Raw genomic sequence first — 25,991 nt, 5'->3', positions numbered from 1 at the left:
GCTGGTCTGTATAAGGATACTTATTGTGGCATTTGGGGCAGAAGCGGAATGGGGTCCGTTCCATGAGCCTTGAAGACGCACGCGGTCGGGCCGACTAGGCCCCGCCGGGGAATGGAAGCCCCGAAGGGCTACCGGAGCTCCTCTTTTCTTCGCTGTCGATGTGCTATTACTAACCCGATACCGAACGCAAACAATACCGTCGAATTTTCCGAGATTTAACTAACTTTCCGAACCGAAACACGGAGCGAAGAGGAACACGTCCGAACCCGATGGCGGAAAAAAAAAATTGGACGCCCATGCACAATGGAGCCGAAAGGGGAGGAGTCCCTTGATCTCGTGAATCGAAAAGACTTCTTCGAAGAAAAACAACTTGTAACACTCCGAGCCCAACACTAGATGGCAGGATAATGCACAGCATGTGTATCTGCAGCTACACATGCCATCGAACATATATATATAAAAAAACACGAATTCAAGGCATGACATAAAAACAACGCTGAAAATCAAAGAAATAAATTCCACCATATGGTCTTATTTTATTTTTTTAATAATTTTCAATAAATATTTCAGCATCACGTTCATGCTACGTTTTACTAAGGATGAAAATGTTACATGGTGGAAGGAATCTCAGATGTAACTGTATCTAGTGGTTGCCAATGACAATTTATGAGCGCATCAAAAAACTCCTCACTTCTCGCCGTATATACTTTGTTCAACGCGTCTGTATCCAGAGTTTCGAAAGTAGCGTAGTGCTCTGAGAAAAACAAGAAAACATACAATAGTAAAAGACACTGATGGGTAGAAGGATTGCACTTCTGGCTTGTTCAACCGATTAAGATATGAATACAAGTCACATATTAAGAGTAACTAAGAGTACAGAACCAAACTGACACAGTAATTTGCATTTCACTCACAAGGAGATTATACTTGGACAGAAGCAAAAGTTTAAAAATGTGGATTTGAGGGTTAAAAAAAAACACAAAAAAAAACGTATTGCATCCAAGGAATTAAGAACAAAAACAATATTCTACAAGTTAAAGTATTCATCAGCAGGCAAGGTTGCCTTTATATTGTTACCCATCATACCTCCACTAAATGATCTCTGGTTGGTCTTGCCACCCCAAATGAACCCCTGACAGGTTATGTATGTATTATTAACTTTTGTGTGCTCAAACATTTTTATTGAGTTTTATGTCATTACAGAGAGTACAGTGCACTTCTTGAGAGATGACAACATACATATCATATTGGAGGTTGTCCAGAAAAGTAATACAGTATTCATAATACAAGATAACTCAAGTGGGAATGATTACACGTAGGGTAAGGAACGTGAGGGTAAAATAATGGTATCGTCATGAAATAAGCCTCCCAAGGAAGGTTAAAGACTCTCCCCATTGAAAATGAGACATCCAATATCCTGCAATTATCCATGCAAAGTTACAAAAACAAAAACCCCACCAACAAAAGGAACAAGCATTTGCAATGCAACGGGTCTCGCGTTTGCTCGTGTTAGAGCTGATAGCGTTATAAACTCCTAACCCGACTTTTCACTCGTAATAAAACCTATCGGCAAAAGTGCATTTATGTACGTAACCGGAAAAAGTGCAATTAACTGTGTAACAGGGTCGATATTATGTAAAGTGCTCGACTTCTGCCAAGCAAGATCGCGCTGGGACAATAGAGAAAAAGTAGTCCACGAGCCGGACGGAAAACAGCGAGCCCCGCATGTTTTCTGTACTTGGTTGATGCTCTCGAGGAGGGCTATCCCCCGGAAAAGGCATGACGTATGCATGCCTTCCACTAATGAAATCAAGCAGATTCTAGCCCACAAGCCAATGAAAGACACCGACGTGACGTGGACAGGGCTCCGATCCCTTTTTAATTCCTAAAGCGTTTCGCTTAGCGAAACGCATGCGACGCAGGCTCGACCCTAAAAAGGAAGGGAGTAGGGGGAGAAATGGAGACCAGCAGAGGAGGGAATTAGAAACAAGTGAAGCAGGGAAGAGGTGAAGGAGAGAGGACTATGTTGTATAAGGGTGGCAGGACCGTGCTTATTCCAAAACCGGGCATGGGCACCGCCAACAGACATCCAAGATGTGGTTTGTGGACACGCTGTATAATTTGTGTCCCAGTAATGTCTATGGTTGTCTGCTTTTCTGTATTTGTCTAGGAAGTCCCATTGGCGTCTAGAGCCAGAAGTGGAGTGAAGCTTCATATATATTATATTATCTGCACTTCTAATAGAACATAGCATATTCCACCACTATTTGAAGGGGGTGACTGAGTTAGATTCCCATTCCATTAGAACCATTTTTGTGCCAAGGGAAAGTAGGAGTTCTAACGGCATCACTTCCTGCTCATAGTACGAGGTCTAACACCATCATTCCCAACTCAGATAGCTCTGGACTGGAGGAGCTCCGTGATAGACCTAAATCTACGGTCAGGAAGTCGATCTTGAACGATATCCCAAAGATATTGTATATCAGATTTTGAATTGTTCCTCATAGTGGTTGAACTATTTTAAAGAAGAGCAAGTGGTTTAGGTAATTAACACAGTCATCTCATCGCTAGCAAATGTTCGAAGAGAACAGTCCTACCTTATATAGTCTAGCTGGAGTCCAATAGATTTGTTGGGGTAGTGCGTGGGCTAATTTTGCCTCAATTTGCAGCCTGGGGGATGGGGTTGCTTTATCGTCTTGTATCCTGCACCATCAGGTCTCTTGCGGTGCCAAGAAGGCTTGTGGATATCTAGGAAAGTCAGAGAGGCTGAGACCCCTTTGTCCTTATTTAATTTCAGAGTGTTCAGTGATATTCTGGCTCTCTGGGCTTTACACAGAAATTCAGACACATGTTTGTACACAGATTTATTAAAAAAAAAAAAAAAAAAAGCAGAAAGGGCAATGGGCAGTATACTTGAAAGAAACTTTACCAATGGGATAATCATAATCTTGTCTCAGCTCAATTCCCACCAAGTAATATATTCAGGGGATCATACATTCAATAGGTCTTATTTTCAAAAGGGTTTTGTTTCCATTAATAATGAATGAGCTGGAAGTCTCTGCCAAACCAAATACTCAAATATTTAAGGGAGTCAGGTTGCTATTGCAGGTCCAAATGATCAATTACTGAAGGGATGTAGTGGATATTTAGTGGAAGGACCTCGGTCTTGCCACAGTTGAGGGAATAACCAGAGACCAAAGAGTATCTTCCCATTTCTAGCATAATAGGAAGCTGACATGGCTATTCCATCTAAGTAAAGAGGAGAACGTCATCGTCCTATGTTTTGGCCAGCTGCCTACTGGAACTGAAGTTGACACTCCTAACATCATTGTGTCTGAAAGCAGAGAGCAGTGGCTCAATACCTAGCAGGAAGAGCAGACAAACCTGTTGCGTGGCCTGAGAAAGTGGAAAGAATTGGGAAAGGTGGACATTAACCCTCAGTTTCGTAACTTAGTTTGAGCATAGAGCCATTGCCATGCATATAAAATCCTACCTTAGAGGTGCATGGCTTGGGGCGTCAAGATGGTGGTGGCATTCAGAGTGCTCCAGACCCCTCAGTCATCCACTACTGTTTCACACCCTGTTCGGCACACCAAACGGACCTAGACTGCAGCAGTGATGTGCCAGGAGAAGCAGAGGCGAAACCCAGGAACCCGGGGAAGCGATGTCCCAGAGAGGCCGACATAGCGCTCCACAAGATGGCGGCCCAGGAGGGCGACATGGACAAGCCGCAGTAGAAACACCGAGAGGAGGCACAAGGGGAACGGCAGCTGGAACTAGTCGCCAGTCCTTGGAGAAGGAGGGGCTCACCTGAACCAGGAGCATGGCATGGTGTGGCTTGGCAGGTGGCGAGATAGTGCTGGCTCAGCACTACAATGGAAAACCCGGCAAGGGAGATCTGCTGCAGCGGGAGGTGGGCCCACGGACCTCTGACAGGCAGCAGCGACCTGAAAGGGCGAGTGAACCTGGCCATTGGCCTCGAGGACTTGTGGATCTTGCAGGGGTTTGGGCCGCTAAACCCGCCAAAGCAGAGGCGATACAGTGGCCCGAGGAGCGCTCTCCTTCTGGGACTGTAAGTGCTCTGGAAGGGACAGGGAAGAGGTGCGGTTGGTGCCCTGGTGGATAGGAGGTGCCCACGGCGCTAGCACGCGTGAAATCGTAGCTGGAACTGAAGGGCCCTGGCAGGCTGTTGGCAGACGAAGGTGCCAGGCAATGGTGCCGGGCAACCTGCATGAGGAGCTGCGCCTGCTACCTGAGGCCTTGCATGACACAAAGGGCAGGAAGGACTCTGTGGTGCCCTGGGAGTGTATGGCCTGAAGGAGTGACAGGGGCCCTGCAGCCGCTGTGACTTTACTGCGTGATGATGAATAATCTGCAGGGTAGCTGGAGCAGACCAGTGAGTAGTACCCAGCTCTGCAGTTAAGGAAAGAGACTGTCGCTGGTTCCCACAACTGTGGACGGTGTCTCAGAGTGCTTACAGAGAACATTCCGACGTAAAAATCCCGGGGACTGCGAGTCCGTGCTACTAGGAGAGACAGAGAGAGGACCCCTGGGCTGTGGGGCCACTGTAGGCAGCGTAAGTGGTAGGTTGACAATGGGGAAAAAATAAACAACCTAAGCTACCCGCTTCCAAACTGCGTATCGATAAATACCCTACTCCCGGGGGTGGTCGTGGGGAAACCACAGGAGGTTCTTCGGCCGTCAACACAGGAGACACAGACAAAATCCTATCCGCAAAACAAACTTCCCAGACGGCGGTGGAGAACAAAACAGGAGAAATAAGGGTTGATGCGACCGTGCTTCGTCGGGACTCGAGAGGCACGATCGTATGGGTTACGGAAACCGAAACCGCATGTCCATGGTGGAAGATGAAGTTACAGACCTCAAAGCCAAAGTTAATAGTCTCCTGACCAAAAAGCATGAACTACAACAATGCGCCAAAGATAGATCACGGCGTAACAATTTGAGATTTGTGGGTTTTCCTGAAGACTTGGCTGAAGTCCTGGGTGCCCCTAGACAAACTAACTCCATGGTTCGCTATGGAGTGGGCTCACAGGGCATTGTCGGCCAGGCCGCCCCCCGGGGCAACACCCATAATAGCTTATTTCTTTAATTAGAGAGACTGAGACTGAAGGCACACCGCCAGGCCGACCTCAGACACCATAATGCAAGGATTCTGATCTTCCCTGGCTACTCTAGAAATGTGCAGGCACGCAGGTGATCCTATGAGCCAGTAAAGCAAAAGTTAAGGGTGCTACAGGTCCCCTACATGCTCCTCTTTCCAGCCTGCCTTAAGGTAATCTATGCAGGCAAATCAACATTTTTCGAAACTCTTGAGGCGGCATGGGAGTGGGCGACAGGAGTATCGCCTGCAGCGGGACAGTTCCACTGCAACGCAAAGCAGGGCCCCGAAGTGGTGCCACCTCCCCACTTCAGGGCTTTGCTTTGCGTTGCAATGGAACTCAAAACCCAAAATGCACAAGAATAGAAAGATACCGCACACAATCCTGCAGATGGCTGGGGGTGGTCGGGCGGGGGTGGAGGGGTGGTTCGGGGGCCCTCGACCCAATCAGAGTTTGGAAAGATTTAAGCTGCAGCCATACAGCAGGAAAGTACATTAATAAACCCACAAGGAAATGAGAGAGATGCAACAGCACAGCAAAAGCAACAGCAGGAGGAAGAGAGATTAAGCCAGTCACCACCACTGGTGTAGAAGGACTGTGTGCAAGCCATAGACAATATACTGCCTGAGTAGGAGACAAGTAAATCCTACTATATGGACAGATGGATCCACCACTCCATGTTAACTAAGGGTTCCTTTTTAGTTACTGGTTGGGGCAGCAGATGCTTATTCTGGTTGGGAGAGGAAGTATAGGGTGGGGAGTCGTTGGGGAAAGGGGGTTGAGGGTTGCATGCAAGATTGTTGGGATACTGTTCAGAAGTCATTTTTTTCAAAATCACACAAGCCGAAATTGAAATTCACAGAGAATGCGGGAGAACCCGTTAGTCCGAAGCGCAGCGAGGTACACTATGGGGCAGAATGTTAGAACCACTGACTCTACACATGGCATCAGTTAAAATGGTCTCCTGGAATGTAAACGGAATACTGGACAAAATTAAGCAGGTGGCAGTACTCCGTCACATGTAGGGGCTTCACACATCTGCTCTATTTATACATGAGACACATTTGTTGGGTATGTCCTATCCCTTCCTGGCCCGTTATGGGTACAATCGAGTATTTTATGGGGGGAAATGCCCCTGAACCAGTTGTACCTCTACGCTCCTCCTGTAGCATTTAAACACTTCCTAGACAAGTTGACGGAGGTGGTACTTTAGATGCCTCTGGAGTTGGTGTTGAAAGACTTTGAGAAGGCGTTTGACACTGTTGACTGAAGCTACTTAAGGCAGGTACTCCTTAAGGCGGGCTTGGGGAGATGTTTTGCAGAATGGTGGAACTACTATACCGTAACGGACAGCTAGAGTAAAGGTAAATGGGGTGGTGCCTGAGGTATTTCCGGTCTGTAGGGGTACGAGGCAAGGCTGCCCATTGTCCCCTCTTCTCTTATCATTGAGCCCTTGGCGTACATGCTCCGGGAAGACCCCTTGATGGCAGGCTGGGAATGGCCCAGAGGAGAGGAGGACTGTAAAGCCCTGTATGCAGATGACGTATTGCTATATCTGTCTAACCCGGCAGAGAGTGGTCACAGATGTCTCTATCTCCTGCGCCTATTCGCAGCAGCGTCCGGGTTGACGCTTAATTCCCGGAAATCACATCTGATGCCACTGGGTGGGTCTCGAGAAGTAATTGAGTGGCAGTCTGAATTGCCCATAAGGCGTCTTAGCTTCACCTACCTGGGAATAAAAATAGCAATGGAACCTTCTCTCTTATGGGCACTTAATATCACGTCACTTGTTAAGAGTTAAGGGGGGATTTGAAGAGGTAGCAAACCATACCTCCAAATATTTTAGGACAAATTGCTTTATTCAAAATGATGGTGCTCCCACGCTTCCTTTACCTCCTTCAAAATGTCTCCAGGCAACTACCTGGCCAATGGTTCGGAGAGATGGTCACCTTGACCAACTCCTTCCTCTGGCAGTACAAGAGAAAGGACCTCTGTAAGGAGATTTGCTAACGAAGCACGTATGAAGGAGGGTTGGGTATGTTCAACATCTTCTATTATTACCTGGTAACCCAGGTTCTTGCGATCCATGACTGGTTCACAGGCGGATGGGTTAGAGATGGGGGCTTTGGGACTGACACGCATTATGGACCATTTATACGGTGGGCCAGTGTCACAGAGCATCCCAGAGGAGACTAGCATGGTGTTCAAGGTAATGGAGGGAGGCACAGCATCACACTAGGTGGTGGAAAACACTAATACTCCAAACTCTGTTGAGGAGGGGGACATGGTTAGATGAGGTGAGCGCATTCTGGGACGCAATAAGCATAACCGTGCTTAGGGATGTATGGGCCCGGGACCATATGCAATCCTTCCAGGAACTTCAAGAGTTCAAATTATTGCACACAGTTCGATAAATATTTGCAGCTGCGACATGCCCGAAGATCCCACATCCCAGAGGCCACCACAATTCCTGACTTCAGCCCAATGGAAGCGAAGGTGATAATGGGAATGCTGGGTAAGGGAGGAATCTCCCAAATTTACCATTCAAAGGTGTTAAACGCCTCCGAGTCACTTCATGCCCTGGGATCTAGATGGGAACCCTGGGTGCCTGGGTAGGACCAAGAGACGATGAGGACTGGAGGGATTCCCTAATGGCACCACAGGTAATTGCTAGATCGGCTAAGCTAAGACTGATGTAAATGTATTACCTTCACTGTGTATACTTAACACCAATATGACCGCATCGAGTGGGGCTTAGGACCACGCCCCGGTGTGGGCGCTGTGATGGGCCCCCAGCAGACTACTTCTAAATGGTATGGTCCTGTCTATGATTGTCCGCTACTGGGAACAAGTGATGTTAGACCTCGCTGCGGTGGTGGGGCAAACTCTTGAGTTGTCCCCGGTGATGGGTCTACTGGGAGTGATGGAGGGGATGGGAGCCCCCAGGCCGACAGACAGCTGGTGAGCATAGCTCTTCTAGTAGCAAAGAGAGATATTGCGCAACACTGGTCGAGGACCAGTCCCATTACAATTGTGCAACGGAGGGAGGGGGTTGACTGGTGTGCCCAAATGGAGGAACCCGTTTACAAGGCACAAGGATGCCCACAGAAACATAATAGAATCTGATCTAAATGGACTGGCAACCACAGAGCAGATGTGGTAGGCGATATGTAAACCTGTTATGCATGTGTATTAATATACTGTGTACAAACCTCACATGTGCTGACAACTTGTGGGGGCCAGGCATGCTGGAGACATATGTATATGCATTTGTTTTCTGTTTGCTGTGTGATAACTACGATTTTATATTAAAACAAAAAAAGAATTGGTTATATTTAAAAAAAATAAAAAAATAAACATTCTACCCTAGGTGATACTTGTGTAACTTTGCGTGGAGAAAAGATTAATACCTTATCAAATGCCTTTTTGGCATTGGAGTGCTAGAGCGGCTGCAGGGGACTCAACAAGCTTTGCTTTATCAACTGCATGGCAGAATAACCTGACATTGTTAGCATCAAGTCTCCCCTTTAGGAAGCTGGTCTGGGAATGAGGAATTAGTTTTAATATGATTGTCTCCAGCCTACGCTTGATGATTTCAGAATATATTTTACAAATCAAGATTGAGGAAAGATATGTGTCTATAATTTTTGACATCTGTAAGGAAATGCCTCCTTGGCATGGTTGCCCCCTGACTTTTTGCCTTTGCTGATGCTATGTTTACAATTGAAAGTGTGCTGAGGCCTGCTAACCAGGCCCCAGCACCAGTGTTCTTTCCCTAACCTGTACTTTTGTATCCACAATTGGCAGACCCTGGCATCCAGATAAGTCCCTTGTAACTGGTACTTCTAGTACCAAGGGCCCTGATGCCAAGGAAGGTCTCTAAGGGCTGCAACATGTCTTATGCCACCCTGGAGACCTCTCACTCAGCACAGACACACTGCTTGCCAGCTTGTGTGTGCTAGTGAGAACAAAACGAGTAAGTCGACATGGCACTCCCCTCAGGGTGCCATGCCAGCCTCTCACTGCCTATGCAAGTATAGGTCAGTCACCCCTCTAGCAGGCCTTACAGCCCTAAGGCAGGGTGCACTATACCATAGGTGAGGGTACCAGTGCATGAGCATGGTACCCCTACAGTGTCTAAACAAAACCTTAGACATTGTAAGTGCAGGGTAGCCATAAGAGTATATGGTCTGGGAGTTTGTCAAACACGAACTCCACAGCACCATAATGGCTACACTGAAAACTGGGAAGTTTGGTATCAAACTTCTCAGCACAATAAATGCACACTGATGCCAGTGTACATTTTATTGCAAAATACACCCCAGAGGGCACCTTAGAGGTGCCCCCTGAAACTTAACCGACTGTCTGTGTAGGCTGACTAGTTCCAGCAGCCTGCCACACTAGAGACATGTTGCTGGCCCCATGGGGAGAGTGCCTTTGTCACTCTGAGGCCAGTAACAAAGCCTGCACTGGGTGGAGATGCTAACACCTCCCCCAGGCAGGAGCTGTAACACCTGGCGGTGAGCCTCAAAGGCTCACCCCTTTGTCACAGCCCAGCAGGGCACTCCAGCTTAGTGGAGTTGCCCGCCCCCTCCGGCCACGGCCCCCACTTTTGGCGGCAAGGCTGGAGGGAACAAAGAAAGCAACAAGGAGGAGTCACTGGCCAGTCAGGACAGCCCCTAAGGTGTCCTGAGCTGAGGTGACTCTGACTTTTAGAAATCCTCCATCTTGCAGATGGAGGATTCCCCCAATAGGGTTAGGATTGTGACCCCCCTCCCCTTGGGAGGAGGCACAAAGAGGGTGTACCCACCCTCAGGGCTAGTAGCCATTGGCTACTAACCCCCCAGACCTAAACACGCCCTTAAATTTAGTATTTAAGGGCTACCCTGAACCCTAGAAAAGTAGATTCCTGCAACAACAAGAAGAAGGACTGCCTAGCTGAAAACCCCTGCAGAGGAAGACCAGAAGACAACAACTGCCTTGGCTCCAGAAACTCACCGGCCTGTCTCCTGCCTTCCAAAGAACTCTGCTCCAGCGACGCCTTCCAAAGGGACCAGCGACCTCTGCATCCTCTGAGGACTGCCCTGCTTCGACGACGACAAGAAACTCCCGAGGACAGCGGACCTGCTCCAAAAAGACTGCAACTTTGTTTCAAGAAGCAGCTTTAAAGAACCCTGCAACTCCCCGCAAGAAGTGTGAGACTTGCAACACTGCACCCGGCAACCCCAAATCGGCTGGTGGAGAACCAACACCTCAGGGAGGACCCCCGGACTACTCTACGACTGTGAGTACCAAAACCTGTCCCCCCTGAGCCCCCACAGCGCCGCCTGCAGAGGGAATCCCGAGGCTTCCCCTGACCGCGACTCTCTGAAACCTAAGTCCCGACGCCTGGAAAAGACCCTGCACCCGCAGCCCCCAGGACCTGAAGGACCGGACTTTCACTGCAGAAGTGACCCCCAGGAGTCCCTCTCCCTTGCCCAAGTGGAGGTTTCCCCGAGGAAGCCCCCCCTTGCCTGCCTGCAGCGCTGAAGAGATCCCTTGATCTCTCATTGACTTACATTGCGAACCCGACGCTTGTTCTAACACTGCACCCGGCCGCCCCCGCGCCGCTGAGGGTGAAATTTCTGTGTGGGCTTGTGTCCCCCCCGGTGCCCTACAAAACCCCCCTGGTCTGCCCTCCGAAGACGCGGGTACTTACCTGCAAGCAGACCGGAACCGGGGCACCCCCTTCTCTCCATTGAAGCCTATGCGTTTTGGGCACCACTTTGAACTCTGCACCTGACCGGCCCTGAGCTGCTGGTGTGGTGACTTTGGGGTTGCTCTGAACCCCCAACGGTGGGCTACCTTGGACCAAGAACTGAACCCTGTAAGTGTCTTACTTACCTGGTAAAACTAACAAAAAACTTACCTCCCCCAGGAACTGTGAAAATTGCACTGTGTCCACTTTTGAAATAGCTATTTGTGAATAACTTGAAAAGTATACATGCAATTGAAATGATTCAAAGTTCCTAATGTACTTACCTGCAATACCTTTCAAACAAGATATTACATGTTAAATTTGAACCTGTGGTTCTTAAAATAAACTAAGAAAAGATATTTTTCGATAACAAAACCTATTGGCTGGATTTGTCTCTGAGTGTGTGTACCTCATTTATTGTCTATGTGTATGTACAACAAATGCTTAACACTACTCCTTGGATAAGCCTACTGCTTGACCACACTACCACAAAATAGAGCATTAGTATTATCTCTTTTTACCACTATTTTACCTCTAAGGGGAACCCTTGGACTCTGTGCATGCTATTCCTTACTTTGAAATAGCACATACAGAGCCAACTTCCTACAGATGGTTTCTTTGTTGCAGTTTTGGACACCGCGGTCCTCAGGAGTTTCTTGGTCCTTTAGGTGCAGGTCAGTCCTCTGAGTCCTCAGAGGTCGCTGGTCCCGCTGGATGCGTCGCTGGCTCAGGTTCTCTGAGTCTGTGACAGGCCGGTAGTTCTGGGGTCAAGTCAGTTGTTGTCTCAGTCATCTCTGCGGGGCTTTCAGGTCAGCAGTCCTTTCCTTTCTTCAGGTTGCAGGAATCTGATTTCCTGGGTTCAGGGTTGCCCCTAAATACTCAATTTAGGAGTGTGTTTAGGTCTGGGGGCAGTAGCCAATGGCTACTGACCGGGAGGGTGGCTACACCCTCTTTGTGCCTCCTCCCTGTGGGGAGGGAGGCACATCCCTAATCCTATTGGGGGTATCCTCCAAAACAAGATGGAGGATTTCTTAAGGCAGGGGTCAACTCAGGAAACCTTAGGGGATGTCCTGATTTGTGGGTGACGACTCCTTGTTTTTCTCATCTCCTCTGGACTTGCCGCCAAAAGTGAAGGCTGTGTCCGGCGGAGGAGGGGCATCACCACTAGCTGGAGTGCCCTGGGGCGCTGTAACACCAGGCTTGAGCCTTTGAGGCTCACCACCGGATGTTACAGTTCCTGCAGGGGGAGGTGAGAAGCACAAAGGCACTCCCCCCCATGTGGCCAGAAACCCGCCTGTATGTGGCAGACTGGCAGAAACTGGTCAGCCTATCACTAGTAGTTGGACTGGTATATAGGGTGTGCATTTTTTCAATAAATCCCACACTGGTGTGGATTTATTGTGCAGAGAAGTTTGATAGCAAACTTCCCAGTATTCAGTGTAGCCATTAAGGAGCTGTAGAGTTCGCATTTGACAGACTCCCAGACCATATACTCTTTATGGCTACCCTGCACTTACAATGTCTAAGATTTGGCTTAGACACTGTAGGGGCATAGCCCTCATGCAACTATGCCCTCACCTGTGGTATATAGTGCACCCTGGTGACTTACCTATGCCACAGGCAGTGAGTTGTGGGTATGGCACTCTGAGGGGAGTGCCATGTCGACTTAGTCATTTTCTTCCCACCAGCACACACCAGCTGTGAGGCAGTGTGTATGTGCAGAGTGAGGGGTCCCCAGGGTGCCATAACACATGCTGCAGCCCTTAGAGACCTTCCCTGGCCACAGGGCCTTTGGTACCAGTGGTACCAATTACAAGGGACTCATCTGTGTGCCACGGCTGTGCCAATTGTGGAAACAAAGGTACAGTTTAGGGAAAGAGCATTGGTGCTGGGGCCTGGTTAGCAGTGTCCCAGCACACTTTCAATCATAACTAGCATCAACAAAAGGCAAAATGTTAGGGGGTAACCACACCATGAGAGGCATTTTCCTACACAACCCCCTGCCCTCAAAACCCAAACGAAAGAAGACAAGACTAACCTTTCCCAAGAGTCTTCATTTTACAGTGAGACAATGCTGCGTCGGTCTAAGAGGAAGCTTTTACTGTGTTGAAGTCCATTGTCATGTGAGGACTGATCTCTGCAGAACGCGCTGCACCAGCCACACCTCTCACTCTGATAAAGAGATTGATAAATCTTGTGGCTGATCTGATAAAGTTGTTTTTAAGTTGGGGGAGGGTGGGACTGGCCCTTCCCTGCTAATATGCACTCAATCTGATCTTTTTGCACCCCACTAAGAGTCAGGAGCCACTCTAATGTCACTGCTCATGGCGGGTGCCATTTTGTTTTTATTCAGGATGCTGCTAACATTTGGGGCAAAAAAAAATCAAATCACCCTTACAAACCAATTTTGGCGTGGAGTGAGAGCTGTACCAGCCCCTTTGCATTAGACCCTCTCAGAAAACACCTTTTCCCAATGTGAAGGGCCCAAGATGACAGTGGATTTGGCTTGGAGCTCATGGGTCAGATGGCCATCATGCTCAGGCGCTAACCATGCCTTCCCCTATTAAAAACCCACTTTAACAACATACTTCAGATTTTTGAGTCAAGGTCTGTCCATCTCAGCTGTCCAGCAGAAACCCCAGCGGTTCCTTTGTCTTTGCAACAAAGGGCCACCCCAAGGGATAGTACACCATATTCCAGAGGGAAATTCTCAATTACACTTGCAAACCTAAGCACCAACAATTTTATTAATTACCAATTTCAACATGTGGTAGACAGAAGCAATATGAGAACTGCTGTTCATCTAAATGATAATATCAGCACTTTGGAGTTGGACCTAGAAGTTCATGGACCTACGAGCAAAATGTGCACAATCTATTAGTCACCAATAACAATGAAAATGACACTATTGTTACCGTACCTTTGGTTAGGCCATTCCCTTAAGTCCCTCAAACTCCTGCTCATGTGGGATCATCCAAGCATTCATAGAATCAGGCATAAACTCATGCCTTTGCAACACTGACAAAGGGTGGTTAGGGTTATATGAGCCTACTTTAAATTGGATTAGGTTTTTCCACTGTGATCACAGATACCAATTCCAGAATTGGTAATTGTGTGGTGTTCCCCCCCAAGTCTCCGCCACACAGTTCTGCCACGCATGCCTCACATCTCAACAGCATAAGATTTACTTCTAGACATATGATGATAAGCAATCATACATCCTCTGGAAAAATAACATCAAGGGCAAAGCTAAAAACTTCAAAGGACTTTATAATTTTCGACACGAAGTAAGAGAGCAAAAACTGAAATTCTATTCCTCTGAGGAATAAAAACTGCTTCTCCTACATTTAAAAAGCCTACCACTAACTGTGACAAAGTAAAAAATTTAGGTTATCTTCGATTCAAAGTCATCATTGACCCCGCCCCTCCAAATATGAACAGAGATTAAATGATTTGATTTGCAACTCTGTTTTTGGGAAAATTCTTGCACTTCTGTATACCTTTCATTAGAGTCTGGTAACAAGATGTTTTGAATGAGCCGCCCAAACCAGCAGTTCTTAACCTTACACTTTATGTAGACTCCCCACTGAACCACTACTGGAAGACAGAGGCCCAGCCTAGATAAATGCCTACGATTTGAACCTAAAAATATATATGTATATAAAATACAAAAAGAAATAAGCATCAAACAAATACATAAATGATGCAAACTTTCATTTCACAATCTATATGAAAATTGAACTTTTAATGGGAAGGTTGGAGCTGTTCAAAATGTGGTTTTATTTCTAAAACACATAGGGATATGCTGGACTCTCGCATATCACAGTTTCCTTTTTGCTCCCAATGCATGCTCTTTTTTAAGGCGCATTTAAGTGCTTCAATTGATGACATTAATCGTCCATATTAGATTTTGTTTGCTGCATGTGCGCTGCTAGAAGGCATTAATCTAAGGATACCAACTTAATGTTTAGCCTCTAGTTTCAAATTCCTTCACATTTACCGTGCTTTACTTTTTGCAATTTTACGTTTTGCTTTTATTAATTTATATGTACTTTAGAAAATGTAATACGATGGTATTAATAAACAGTCGCACATCTCAGGCTAAGGACCACTGACCAAGTCTACCACTGACCAAGTCTATTGCAACGTGGTTCACGCAGGCAACAAATAATCTGGCTCCAGGAATCCAAATGCAGGCCGTTTGGATGTACATGAAATTAAGAAACATGAACACCACCAAACTATCCCTGTTAGTTTTCCGCTCTTCTCTTTCATGTCTATGACCAAAGTCGGCACACTGTGCATTGCCAAGAAAGCCTATTGCAACAAAGGCCAAGCATACTTGTAAATGCTGGCCTTGCACTGTATTCCCACTATGAACCTTCAGTCATCATCTCTGAAATGTCAGAAACACAACTGAGTTGGGCCAACAAACTTCAGACTTTGAAAACTCACAAAAAACGACCCTTTCACAAAGTAATTTAACTACATCTTCTCCCCAGAGCCAAAAAACTAGGAATTAAAGCTAATGGTGTTATCTTCCATGGCCGCAGAATGTCATTGTGGATCAAGGGAACATTGTAAGACCAATAGCTGCAGTATTTAGGATCTTGTTAGAATCCAAAAATCCTGAGATAACTGGAGAGCAGACAGATGAGATGCCCTAGAGCCATCCTGTAAGGAATTGAAGGAAGGAAGCAGCAATGACGCAATTAAGCCAATTAGTTAAATCACATGCACGGTACTTAAAGGACTACAGACATTTGTGGAGAAAAGTTCAATGGTGGTTTAGCTTTTATTTTTTAGAAGAAAAAGTTTCTTGGTACCTTTGGTTTAATTATTGTGTAAGAAATGTAAAAAAGCCAGTAGGTTTTTCAATTAAGTGCAGCTTATAGTTTGGACACAAACTGTCATGTGCAGGACGTTAAAGATTAGATTCATCAGGAGTATCACGCTATATTTAATAAACACATGTTCAGAATCAGAGGCAAGAGTGAAGTGAGAGTATATGGGACATTACATGGCTTGTTAGACCCACCATGTATCAGTATACTGTAAACAGATTTGGGCAGGGCACGTGGTATTGAAATTAACGAAAAGCAATGAAAAGGTGTATTTCAAATCACATCACACCCCCTTACAGGTCAGCTACACTGTAGTTTTTCATTTATTTGTAAGGGACTAAAGCAAATAGGAAGATTATTTGAAGCAATTATAGAAAAGAAAAATGCTAACTTAATATAGACTGGAAAATTAGAGGTAAAGATGGTAGCTGAAATGGGGACAGAGGACGCAGAGTGTTGGTGATGAATCCTGAATAAAGAATCGAGCATCCAAGGTGTTTCAATGTTCGTCTAAAGCAGTCTGAAGTGTAGTGCAGGCCAAGTTGGAAGCAGCCAGTTCCAAAGTTTTGCTTAGCTCTAGCAGTAGGAATAAAAATGGACCAAGAGAGTTGTCTATACGTTTTTTCCCCCCTCAATGTTAGAGGTCTAGCAGTTTGGTCGGGACTTACTATTACTCTCATGTATAGTGGCTCAAATCTTGAGGATACAAGATAAACATTTCTTAAGAGGCCAGTTAAAGACCTGCATAAAATCAAAAAGTAATATCCTCATTTCGTGTTTGGGTAGGAGAGAACTAAAAAATTGCTTGCAGTAAAACCGTTACCATGAGTAACGGTGCACATATCAAGCACTGTGCTATTAAAAGCTGTTAGGTGGTTGTAACACTGGACAAATTCGTAGGACTGACGCACTATTTGCACATCAGTTTAATGGGCATCAAGAATGGACTAACTCTGCTACCACTTCCTTTTGTGCTCCTCGCAGCACTATAAATGAGCCCCTTAGAATCATTACTGTTACCCTGCTTATGATGTGAAGCTGCTTCAAGTGTGGTGTGGCACATACCCATTTGTCAGAGGTGTTCTTCAGGACAAACCCTGCAGCTAGTACCCCGACTTCCAGGATCAACTCTAATTATTCATTTAAATCCCTTTGAATTCATTTTGGATACCCAGCTCTCTCAAACTCGTGTTGACAAGATCACACAAATTGCACTTTCTGGAGTTTCACTTCTTCTAAAGGTAAAATCTTACTTTCCCCAAAAAATTATAAAGCTGTAATCCAACCTTTAGGCTCAAACGACATTGATGAGGGGCGTAGACACCCTCATGAAAGTATTTCAAAATTATGTTTGGCACCCATAAAACATACCACGCATTTGGACCACACATCTCCTTCAGATGAAAGTAACTGGCTGCCTTTGGAAACATACATTCAAATCATGATTTGATGCCTAACCCTCAAAGTAATCAATTTGGGACAACCTAAATAAATATTTGCAGTATTAACCAATCACCTCAGACATTCCTCAAGCTAAAAAATAAATGTGCCTATGCCTTGAAACAATCACCATGAGAAATATCAGTTCTGTTAGACCTAGCATCTTTTAGCATCGTTTGCCCAGATTTATTGCTTTCTGACCTGTTTAGACTATGTGCTGAACTTTGTTTTTGCTGGATTTAGGACTCTGTGCTAAAGTGCATGTGCGCTGTGTCTAAAACATGGTAACGTTGGCCTCTCCATGACTCATATTTGATTTACTAATTAAGTCCAGAGTAAAGTGCACTATATTTGCCTAGGGCCTCATATTCAAATGCTACTAGTGGGCCTACAGCACCAGTTGTGCCACCCAATATGGTCCCGAGAGAATTTTGGCAGCATTTCCAGCAACCCCAGATGCATTTTCTTTGTTTTCTACTCTCTACTGATGAAGGGCTAAACCCAGAAACACGTGTCTATAGATATACAGCAATGTCTGCACCAACTTTGGTAAAAAAAAAAAAAACGACAGATATTTTTCAAGTAAGCGCTGTGAACTGCATTTACCAGGATGTAAAGAGGCGAACTGTGCTGGGATGTGAGGTAGTGCGCTCCCAAGCCCCCTTCCTGTTTAAAAGGCTCCCTTGAGCCAGTGAGCTGACGAGCTCTGGAGATGCACCTGTGTGCATGTGAGTGGTACTTGACCTGATAGGATTTTGGCAGCATTTCCAGCAACCCCAGATTAATTTTCTTTGTCCTCTACTCTCTACTGATGAAGGGCTAAACCCAGAAACACATGTCTAGAGATGTACAGCAATGTCTGCACCAACTTTGGTAAAAAAACTACAGACATTTTTCAAGTAAGTGCTGTGAACTGCATTTACCAGGATGCAAAGGGGCGAACTGTGCTGGGATGTGAGGCAGTGCGCCCCCAACCCCCATTTCCACCCAATATGATAGCCTGTCAAACATGTCTGAGGCTTGCCATTGCGGAGCCTGTGTGTGCAGTTTTAAACTGCCATTTTGACATGTGAAAACGTATACAATTGCCAGGCACTAACCTTCCATTTTATTACATGTAAGTCACCCCTAAGGTAGGCCCTGGTTAGCTCCAAAGGCAGAGTGCAGTGTATTTAAAAAGTTGGACATGTACTTTAAAGTTTAACATGTTCAGGTAGTGCAAAACACTTACTTTATTTTTCACTACTGCAAGGACTATTTTTCCAATTGGCTAACATTGGGGTTACAGTGGAAAATCTTCAAAGTGTAATTTCCAATTGGGAAAAGATGAAAAAAAAAAAAAAACTGGATTTTGTTGCCTCCTGCCTCTCAGTTTAATAATACATCTTTTGGAAAAGTTGTTTTTTAAATTGCAGGTCTGAAAATGCCACTTTTAGAAAGGTGGCCTTTTTAATTTTTTTACTTTAACCATTCTGTGCCTTAGCCCGTCTCTGAATACAGGTCTGGGTTTAGGTGAAAGCTACATTTGTGCATTCCCCTCTAGACAGCCCAAAACAGGAAGGGCTGGGTGTGAAAGGAGATACATCTGCTTACTGATAGTTGTCCTGGGCATGGAGAGGGGGAGGAAGTTCACAATTACATCTGAATAGGTTATGTCCTGCTCGTGCACAAAGGGCTGACTACCCCCTGCTGGTAGCCTGGATCCAGGGATGGATTGAAAGGGATCTCCGTGCACTTCCCAGTATTTATACCCAAAATGACCTTTGATGTACTACTACACTGAAGGCTTTTTGGCTATAAGTACTGGGCCTCTGACAACATATACTCAGAACACTTCTGGACTGAGGGCATTCTACCAGGAAGGACGACCGCTGTGTTGTCAGGAGGGACAGACACTTTGTTGTTTGCTCTGCTGGGTTGGCCTGCTGCCTGCTACTTTTTGCCTGGGAGGGAAGACTGAATAAAATTCTTGACATCCTGCAATCTAAAGTTTTTCCAAGGGCTTGGCTGAGCTGGTCTCCCATTTCTGAAGTCTCAGGAATACCAAAGACTTCACCTGCATTTTGCTACGAGAACCTTGTCTCCTCTGTTGCGAGCCATGCTCTGCCAAACGGTGCCAAATCCAGTCCTCTCCCTTTGAGGCGAGTGTGGTGCTCCAACACGAAAACTGCACAATGACATTAGTGCACCACTTGGAACTGACGCATCCTGCTGCAGAAACGCAGCTTTGCTCTTGACTGCACTGAAGCAGTGTACACTGCTCACCAACTGTGCAACGCAATGACCTAGACTTACAATGCAGCCCCACGTTTGCTGACGCAGCACTGACGAATCGGAACCAATACTTATCACTTGTTGACATAGACGCATCAATGACAACGCGTTGCCTGCCAGCGCAATGCATCCCCTTCTCTGGATCAACGCTTAGTCACCAAACATCTACGCAACAAAGGTACTGTCAGCGGGTCTGTGTGATTCCTGTACCCGGCCTATGCTCTTTCGCGGTCAAACTGCAGTTTTGGATTTGCCTCAGTCCAGCGTGACCAGATCGCTCCAGTTGGAGCTACTGTCTTGAAAGCACTGCATTTTGATTTAACCTATAAAAATTCTTAATTTTGACTTGTGTGTGTTGGATTTTTGTTGTTTTGGTCTTGTTTGACTCAGATAAATACTGGTTATTTTTCTAAACTGGTGTGTAGTCCTTTTGTGGGTCTTTCACTGTGTTACTGTGTGTGTGCACACGTATTTTACACATTGCCTCTTTAGTTTAGCTTGACTGCTTTGAGCCAAGCTACCAAAGGGGGTTATCTTACTTACCCCTACTAGGACTGTGGCCCCTACTTGGACAGAGTGCAAACCTTTGCCAACTAAAGATCACATTTCTAAGACTTGCTACATCAAAATGCCTTTAAAATAACCTTGTTGTCCTGCATGAAGCAGTTTGATGAAAACTCGCAGTTTATAAATGTTTTTAACTTCATCGTCTCTGCTCATCAAATCTTTCCTATATATTGTATCAATGTTTTGGTAAACAAGTGATAAGTGAAGTGATCAAATTACCTCGTGACAAGGCCTGAGCTATAGAAAACCTTTAAATAGATTAGGTTAAAGTGTCCCATTCCTAAATCTCTCCTGGGTCTACAAACGGAAAATGACGGCTAGGACACCAAATCTATTCATACTAGGAAAACATGTGCTTGTACAATTATTTGATGTTTATTTAGAAACTGAACATTTTACTTTTCCATTCATGAAAAATAGACCAACTTATTGTTTATAAAGTTACTTAGACTTGCAAAGTAAGATCCCAACACTGTCACAGCCAGCCTTACCTTCACAGTCACTGTTCTCTACTCCGCAAATAAGCGCCTGAAAATGAAGCAAGTTGCCAGTTAGGAATAATTAAAAATGTATGTTAGTTTACCAAAGCTGCCCAAATTGTTTAGCTTGAAAGTTCAAATACGCCATTTAAAGAAAGGGAAAAAATACATAATTATACAAAGAAAAACAACGGTAGAGAATTTATGAAAAACCTTGCAGGAATTTTTCTTGAAAAATGGTCACAGAAATTAAGTGAAGTTAATGGAGTTATTATTTCATTTGAATTTCAATGTGAAAATGCATGTTGGGATGTAAAGTAGAGCGAAAATTGTAACTACTTTGTTTTGGTAGCCTTTTTGCATTTAGTTCCTGCACATTTTCACAGAGGAAGCCCGACACAAGTTTCTAATGTTGTTGGTGACAGCCAAGGACAGTTAGGCAAATAAAGTATGGTAAATTGGTACTCTGATGCCAAACTGCCAGTTTAAGAAACAACTGGTAATTCTAAGTGTACAGTGTTCTGTAGTAACTGGAAGCTATACGCAGTGCCATGTAAAACACACTAACAAATGCTATTTTAGATTAATGACACTGCTGAGCCGCTACGGTTGCTTTTTCCTGTTTACTGTGCAGTCAGAGGTTTTTTGCATGCAAAGAATACTGCTGCTACATATTAGCAGTACTAGTTTTAGGTCAGTGAGCAATGAAAAAATAAAATAAATTGGCGTTGCCTAGAAGAGAGGCGTCTTGTATAATGTTTCTATAATAAAAAGTTCCAATAAAACATTTTATTAGACTACAAAAACAAAATTACTGCCTACCAAAATATGAACTATTTCTCTGCATTCAGCGTTAAAAAAATAGATTAAACACAAGACAGTACATATTCTACATAGTACTATACACACAGCTAGATAAATCAACTGTTCGTCTCCAACGCAATGCTGGAGCTGTATGCATGCACTGCCGGGAGACACACAGGTTCCAGCCAGTGCCATCTTAAGAATTTTGGGGCCCTGATAAAGATATATCCTGCTCACCACTCCAACCCTGTCTTAACAACTTTAAAATAATGGTCTATTTTCAGCTAAGTTGCTTAGCATCCTCTATCCAAATGGTACCATAATAAGGCTTGGACGAGCACAGAAAAGGCCAACTCTTTAGTGTCTAACCACCCTGTTTCTCTCATTGTATGAAAGGCACGATAAGGGTAATTTGGTGCGCATTTTGTGCACTTCTGCTTTTTAAAATATAAGACATATGTAAATAGTACTTGAAATGGTAGATTTAATTTTGAAATATTCAGTTACAAATATGTGAACATTCACAGCTGCCATTCTTGTTGCAACAGTGAACATCAAAGCACTGCTCTGAGGGTTTTCATTATTTTATCAGTTGAAATCTTTTTCCTACATTTTCTTCCCATGTTTTTGTCTCATTTTTGTGTGTACTGTTATCTGGCTATAAGAATCTATGACTGCTGAGTAAAAGCAATTGGAGGGGATGAAAGACACAATAAGAACAGATTAAAAAAATAATGGTACAATAAGAAAGGTGAAGTAAACGCAGAAAAGAGTTAACAATTGAGATAAGGTTGGGGGGTAGTCACAAGATAAAGGCAGAAATGTGAGGTAGCTAGAAAGACAAGCATTTGCAATGCAATAGGTCTCGCATTTGCTCCAATTAGAGGTATTGGCATTGTAAATTCATAACTGGACTTTTCTTGCCACATTAATTGAAAATGAAAAGTAAAACAATAGTTGACGTAAGAGAGCCGATTCAAAGCCCCATATATACTTTGCATAAATTGCATAGAAGTCATTCAAAACAGGTCATGCCTATTAAGAGTGCTGAGAATCATGGACCATCTTTGGAATAGGGTTTTGGCCTATTAACTGAGTCCAGCCGAACAGTTAATAGCTCTTCTTTCAGGCAATATGAGTAGAGGTAAAATGGGGTGTGTAGGAAAGGCAAGCACACACCTCTATCTTACCTTTCAAGGAGAGGGTTCCATCAAGAAAACCACACTTACCACATGATGTGAAAAATGAAATCTGAGGATGCATTGAAAGGACATAAAGCCTCCTTAATAACTTGCAGGTTTTGGAAGAGGCAAGGTCCCAAGTCACTAAATACATGAACAGCATATTAACATAAGAATACGCTGCTACAATCAAATCAGTTAACTGTAATGCCTGAAACTAGTTTGAATGGCAGGTGTGTTTACAGCTGTACTGGTACCTGAACTTAATTCATGTGGGCCATTGTTTTACTGACATAACCTCAAACCTGTAAACTAAGCCTGCTCTATGAATTACTGTATTGCAATAAGAATTATTCCACTGCAGAAAATATGGTGAGGTGCCTCTGAGTTTCTAGCCACTTATGGTGTAAATTCTCACCCATAAACATTCTACCCTCTTCCATCCTCTATCCTCTCCCATTGTGCCTTCTTCCAACCTCTGTCATGAAACATCAGTTTAATGACAGTGAGATTCTGGTCTGCGTCAAGACTGAGATGTCAGTGGATTGGGTGTGGCCTGCTGCCCCTTACGCTTGCCTCAGAAGGAATTCGTCAGATAAAGCTCCACGAAGTGTACCCAACCTACACCTTAAGGCTGACATATTTTCCTTTGTATTATTATAGTATATTCATGGGTTGCAAACTAATTGTGTAAAAAAAAAAAAACATGTTTTGAAAAAACAAATAGTGTCTTAATTACCAACTTAGTAATAATTGATTTAAAAATCACATTGCTATTGAATGATCACAGTTCTCATAATCTGTAAAATGACTCAATATGTTTATTACAGTATGCCAGGAAATGGAAAGTCACCTGACTGATGGATTCTGCCATCTTTCCGCACAAAAACACTAATTCTTATGTTGCTATGATTTCCATACCACAGAAGCAGCAGTCCTCTAAATCGGAGTACAATTTACTGTCTGAAAGTAACAAGTGTGAATATATCGAATAAATACAAAACCTCGAAAGAAATGTAATATTTCATTGAGGTTGAGCCATATATTTTCTTTTAAACAGTTTGTGTCATATTAAGTGTGGAAGAGATTTGACTGTGGCATTGGTAATGTGTAGTGTGTGATATGAGGTAGAGTATGAGGTTCGACCTCACATTTGAGGTGTTAGCCGCACACAAGCCTGTAACAATCATAAGTGCCTCCTTAACCATTGGCATGTACAACGCTGATAGGGGCTAACATTGTTGCCACACATCCCTCAGAGCACACAGGTAGATCAACCTCGACAAGAATATTTTATGTAAGAGTACCTAAGAAATACAGATCACTCACAGAATCAAGTGAGGCCAGGTGATAGGCAGCGAAAAAATAACCTAGCCACCCCGCCATACCACTAGCTTACACTACTGCAACGCAGTGTGTGCCACTGAAGAATCCGTCTTTCTATTAGCGCATAGACAAACACAAAGGATGGCTATTTGTTACATAGGTTAATATTGCACAGTAAAAAAAGAAAAAAAAAAAGGCAGACTACTTTGTGTCACTGAACAACAAGAGGAACTCATCGCTCAGTGAAAGAAACGCCAGGTTTCTGCTCAGCTGCTATACTAAGTAGAAAATAGGTTTTGTAATTTCCGAGCTTTGACGTTATTAGGGTCAGCTATTACTGAATCATCAGCATTTTTTTTTAACCTTACAGAGTGATACGTGTAATCATGTTTCTTTTCTGAGACAGATTTGGGTGCAGAGTTATCAATATGCAAAATAATCAGTATGCTAAGATGCATATTGCAAATTGACAGTGGAGGTTACAAGTGGTCAGGAAAGCCTGTTTCATTGACAGTATTCGACCATGGGCCAAAGAGTGCCTTTATGCACGTTATTGCAAAAAAGAAAATGTCAAATAAGCACACAGAAAAGTTGGCAGCTCTGACAGGCAATAAACACTAGCCAGAAGCCTGAAGTCCCGTCACCTACACAGACTAAGGAAAGATAAAGCACTACACCTGCCTGCAACACACACAGAGCGCCCACTATGCATGACATTTAAGACCTACCAATCAGGGCTGAAAGGCTAAGCTAGCCATATACTTCCCATTCCAGAGCAAGATCTGCACATTTTGATGCTTTTACAACCAAAAATAAATAATAATGAAGTTATTATTCATCTGAGAGGGTCCATCATAGGACCACTGCTCTCGAGATACAGCTATCAGCAGAAACTGTAATGATTGGCCTGAGTCCAAGGGCTCACTGTGCCCATGGCAGCTTAATAGCTACTCTCAAATGGGTACTGTTGCGCTGTTGCTGCACCCACCTGAGTCATGAAGATTTGCCAATTTGGGATCCTTGGGCGAGGGCGACCCTTTGCATCTCCACCGCCTGTCTAGACAAATCCAGAACTGGTGGCTACATCACATCCACCTTCAAAGGCGTGTCCTGACACCAGGGCTCTGTCTATTGACCGCAATCAGTGGCCCATCACACCACTGACCATGTGAACAAACTTCAGCTGTGACAAAGAGTCACAGATCAATAAGCAAACAAAACAGCGACTTAACAAGTCCAAAATGTATATGGAGTTATGGGGCTACCGGCTCGGTATCCAAAACACACCACTGTCAGGTGGAATCGGACAACCAGAGAAGAGAAAACTGTAGGGCTCTTTCTAACGTATAAAAAGCAAAGAATGACTGCAGCTAGATAATTTCATGCAAATAAACCAAGCATTTGCAATGCAGTGGGCATTTGCTCGAGTTAAGAGCTATTTTCGTTGTAAACTCCTAACTGGACACACAAAAGGAAACAGACGTTCACTCGGGGTCAAACATATCAGCAAAAGTACAGTCATCCAAGTAACCAGCAAAAGTGCAATTATCCATATTACAGGGTCGATGTCTTGCAAAGCACTCTACTACTGCCAAGCGAGATCGTGCGGATTAGGAAATAAAAAGGAATAGTCCAGAAGCCACTCGGAAATCATGGAGCCTTATATGTTTTCAGTAGTTTAACGGTGTGCTCGAGTAGGGCTAAACACCGGAAAAGGAATGAGGTATGCATGCCTTTGACTAAATAAATCAAGCTCATTTTAAAAGACAAGGACACAAACCAATCAAACTGGTGGGTGTGACATGGGCGTGGTTAAAAGCCCACAGAGAGATTACAACAGGGACAGAGCGCTTTGCGCTCAACCCTAAATAACGAGGCAGAAAGAGGAACAGGTAGGGAGAGCTATAACAGTACTAATATATTTGCTATTCTAAAGTACTGTTCCGAGGTACAGCAAGCTAGAGACAGGGAGAAGGAAATGTGGAGAGAAGGAGACAGGTGGGGGTACAGGAGTGAGACAGAGAAGCAAGACAAAGTAAACTAGTGGTAGACAGGTGGTGACTATAAAGCAACATTATTTTTCAATTTGGTGAATAATGCCTCAGCTTATCATAAGTAGACCAGCCAAACCTTTTAGGTCAGGCCTGAAAGTACATGTCACATAACTATGTGATAAACAGAAAAATAACTTGAATAATCACTACTGAGAGGGAGCT

The 25,991-nt window shown here is 44.4% G+C and overlaps 1 protein-coding gene across 1 annotated transcript in view; it reads right to left on the bottom strand.

The window, feature by feature from the left end:
• Positions 1 to 512: 512 nt before the first annotated feature.
• LOC138267822 (tRNA selenocysteine 1-associated protein 1-like) overlaps positions 513 to 25,991 on the bottom strand; it is a 207,894-nt gene continuing 182,415 nt past the window's right edge. The window contains exons 8-9 of the mRNA XM_069217040.1: positions 20,477 to 20,513; positions 513 to 754 (exon numbers count right to left, since the gene is read on the bottom strand). Of these exons, the coding sequence (XP_069073141.1) occupies positions 609 to 754; positions 20,477 to 20,513 (183 nt within the window). The 3' untranslated portion in view covers positions 513 to 608. The remainder of the gene's footprint in view (positions 755 to 20,476; positions 20,514 to 25,991) is intronic.

This window comes from Pleurodeles waltl, chromosome 2_1 (genome assembly GCF_031143425.1).
Source record: "Pleurodeles waltl isolate 20211129_DDA chromosome 2_1, aPleWal1.hap1.20221129, whole genome shotgun sequence".
Taxonomy (NCBI): Eukaryota; Metazoa; Chordata; class Amphibia; order Caudata; family Salamandridae; genus Pleurodeles; species Pleurodeles waltl.
Note: the sequence above shows the minus strand (reverse complement) of the source record. Positions and strands in the feature narration are given on the sequence as shown.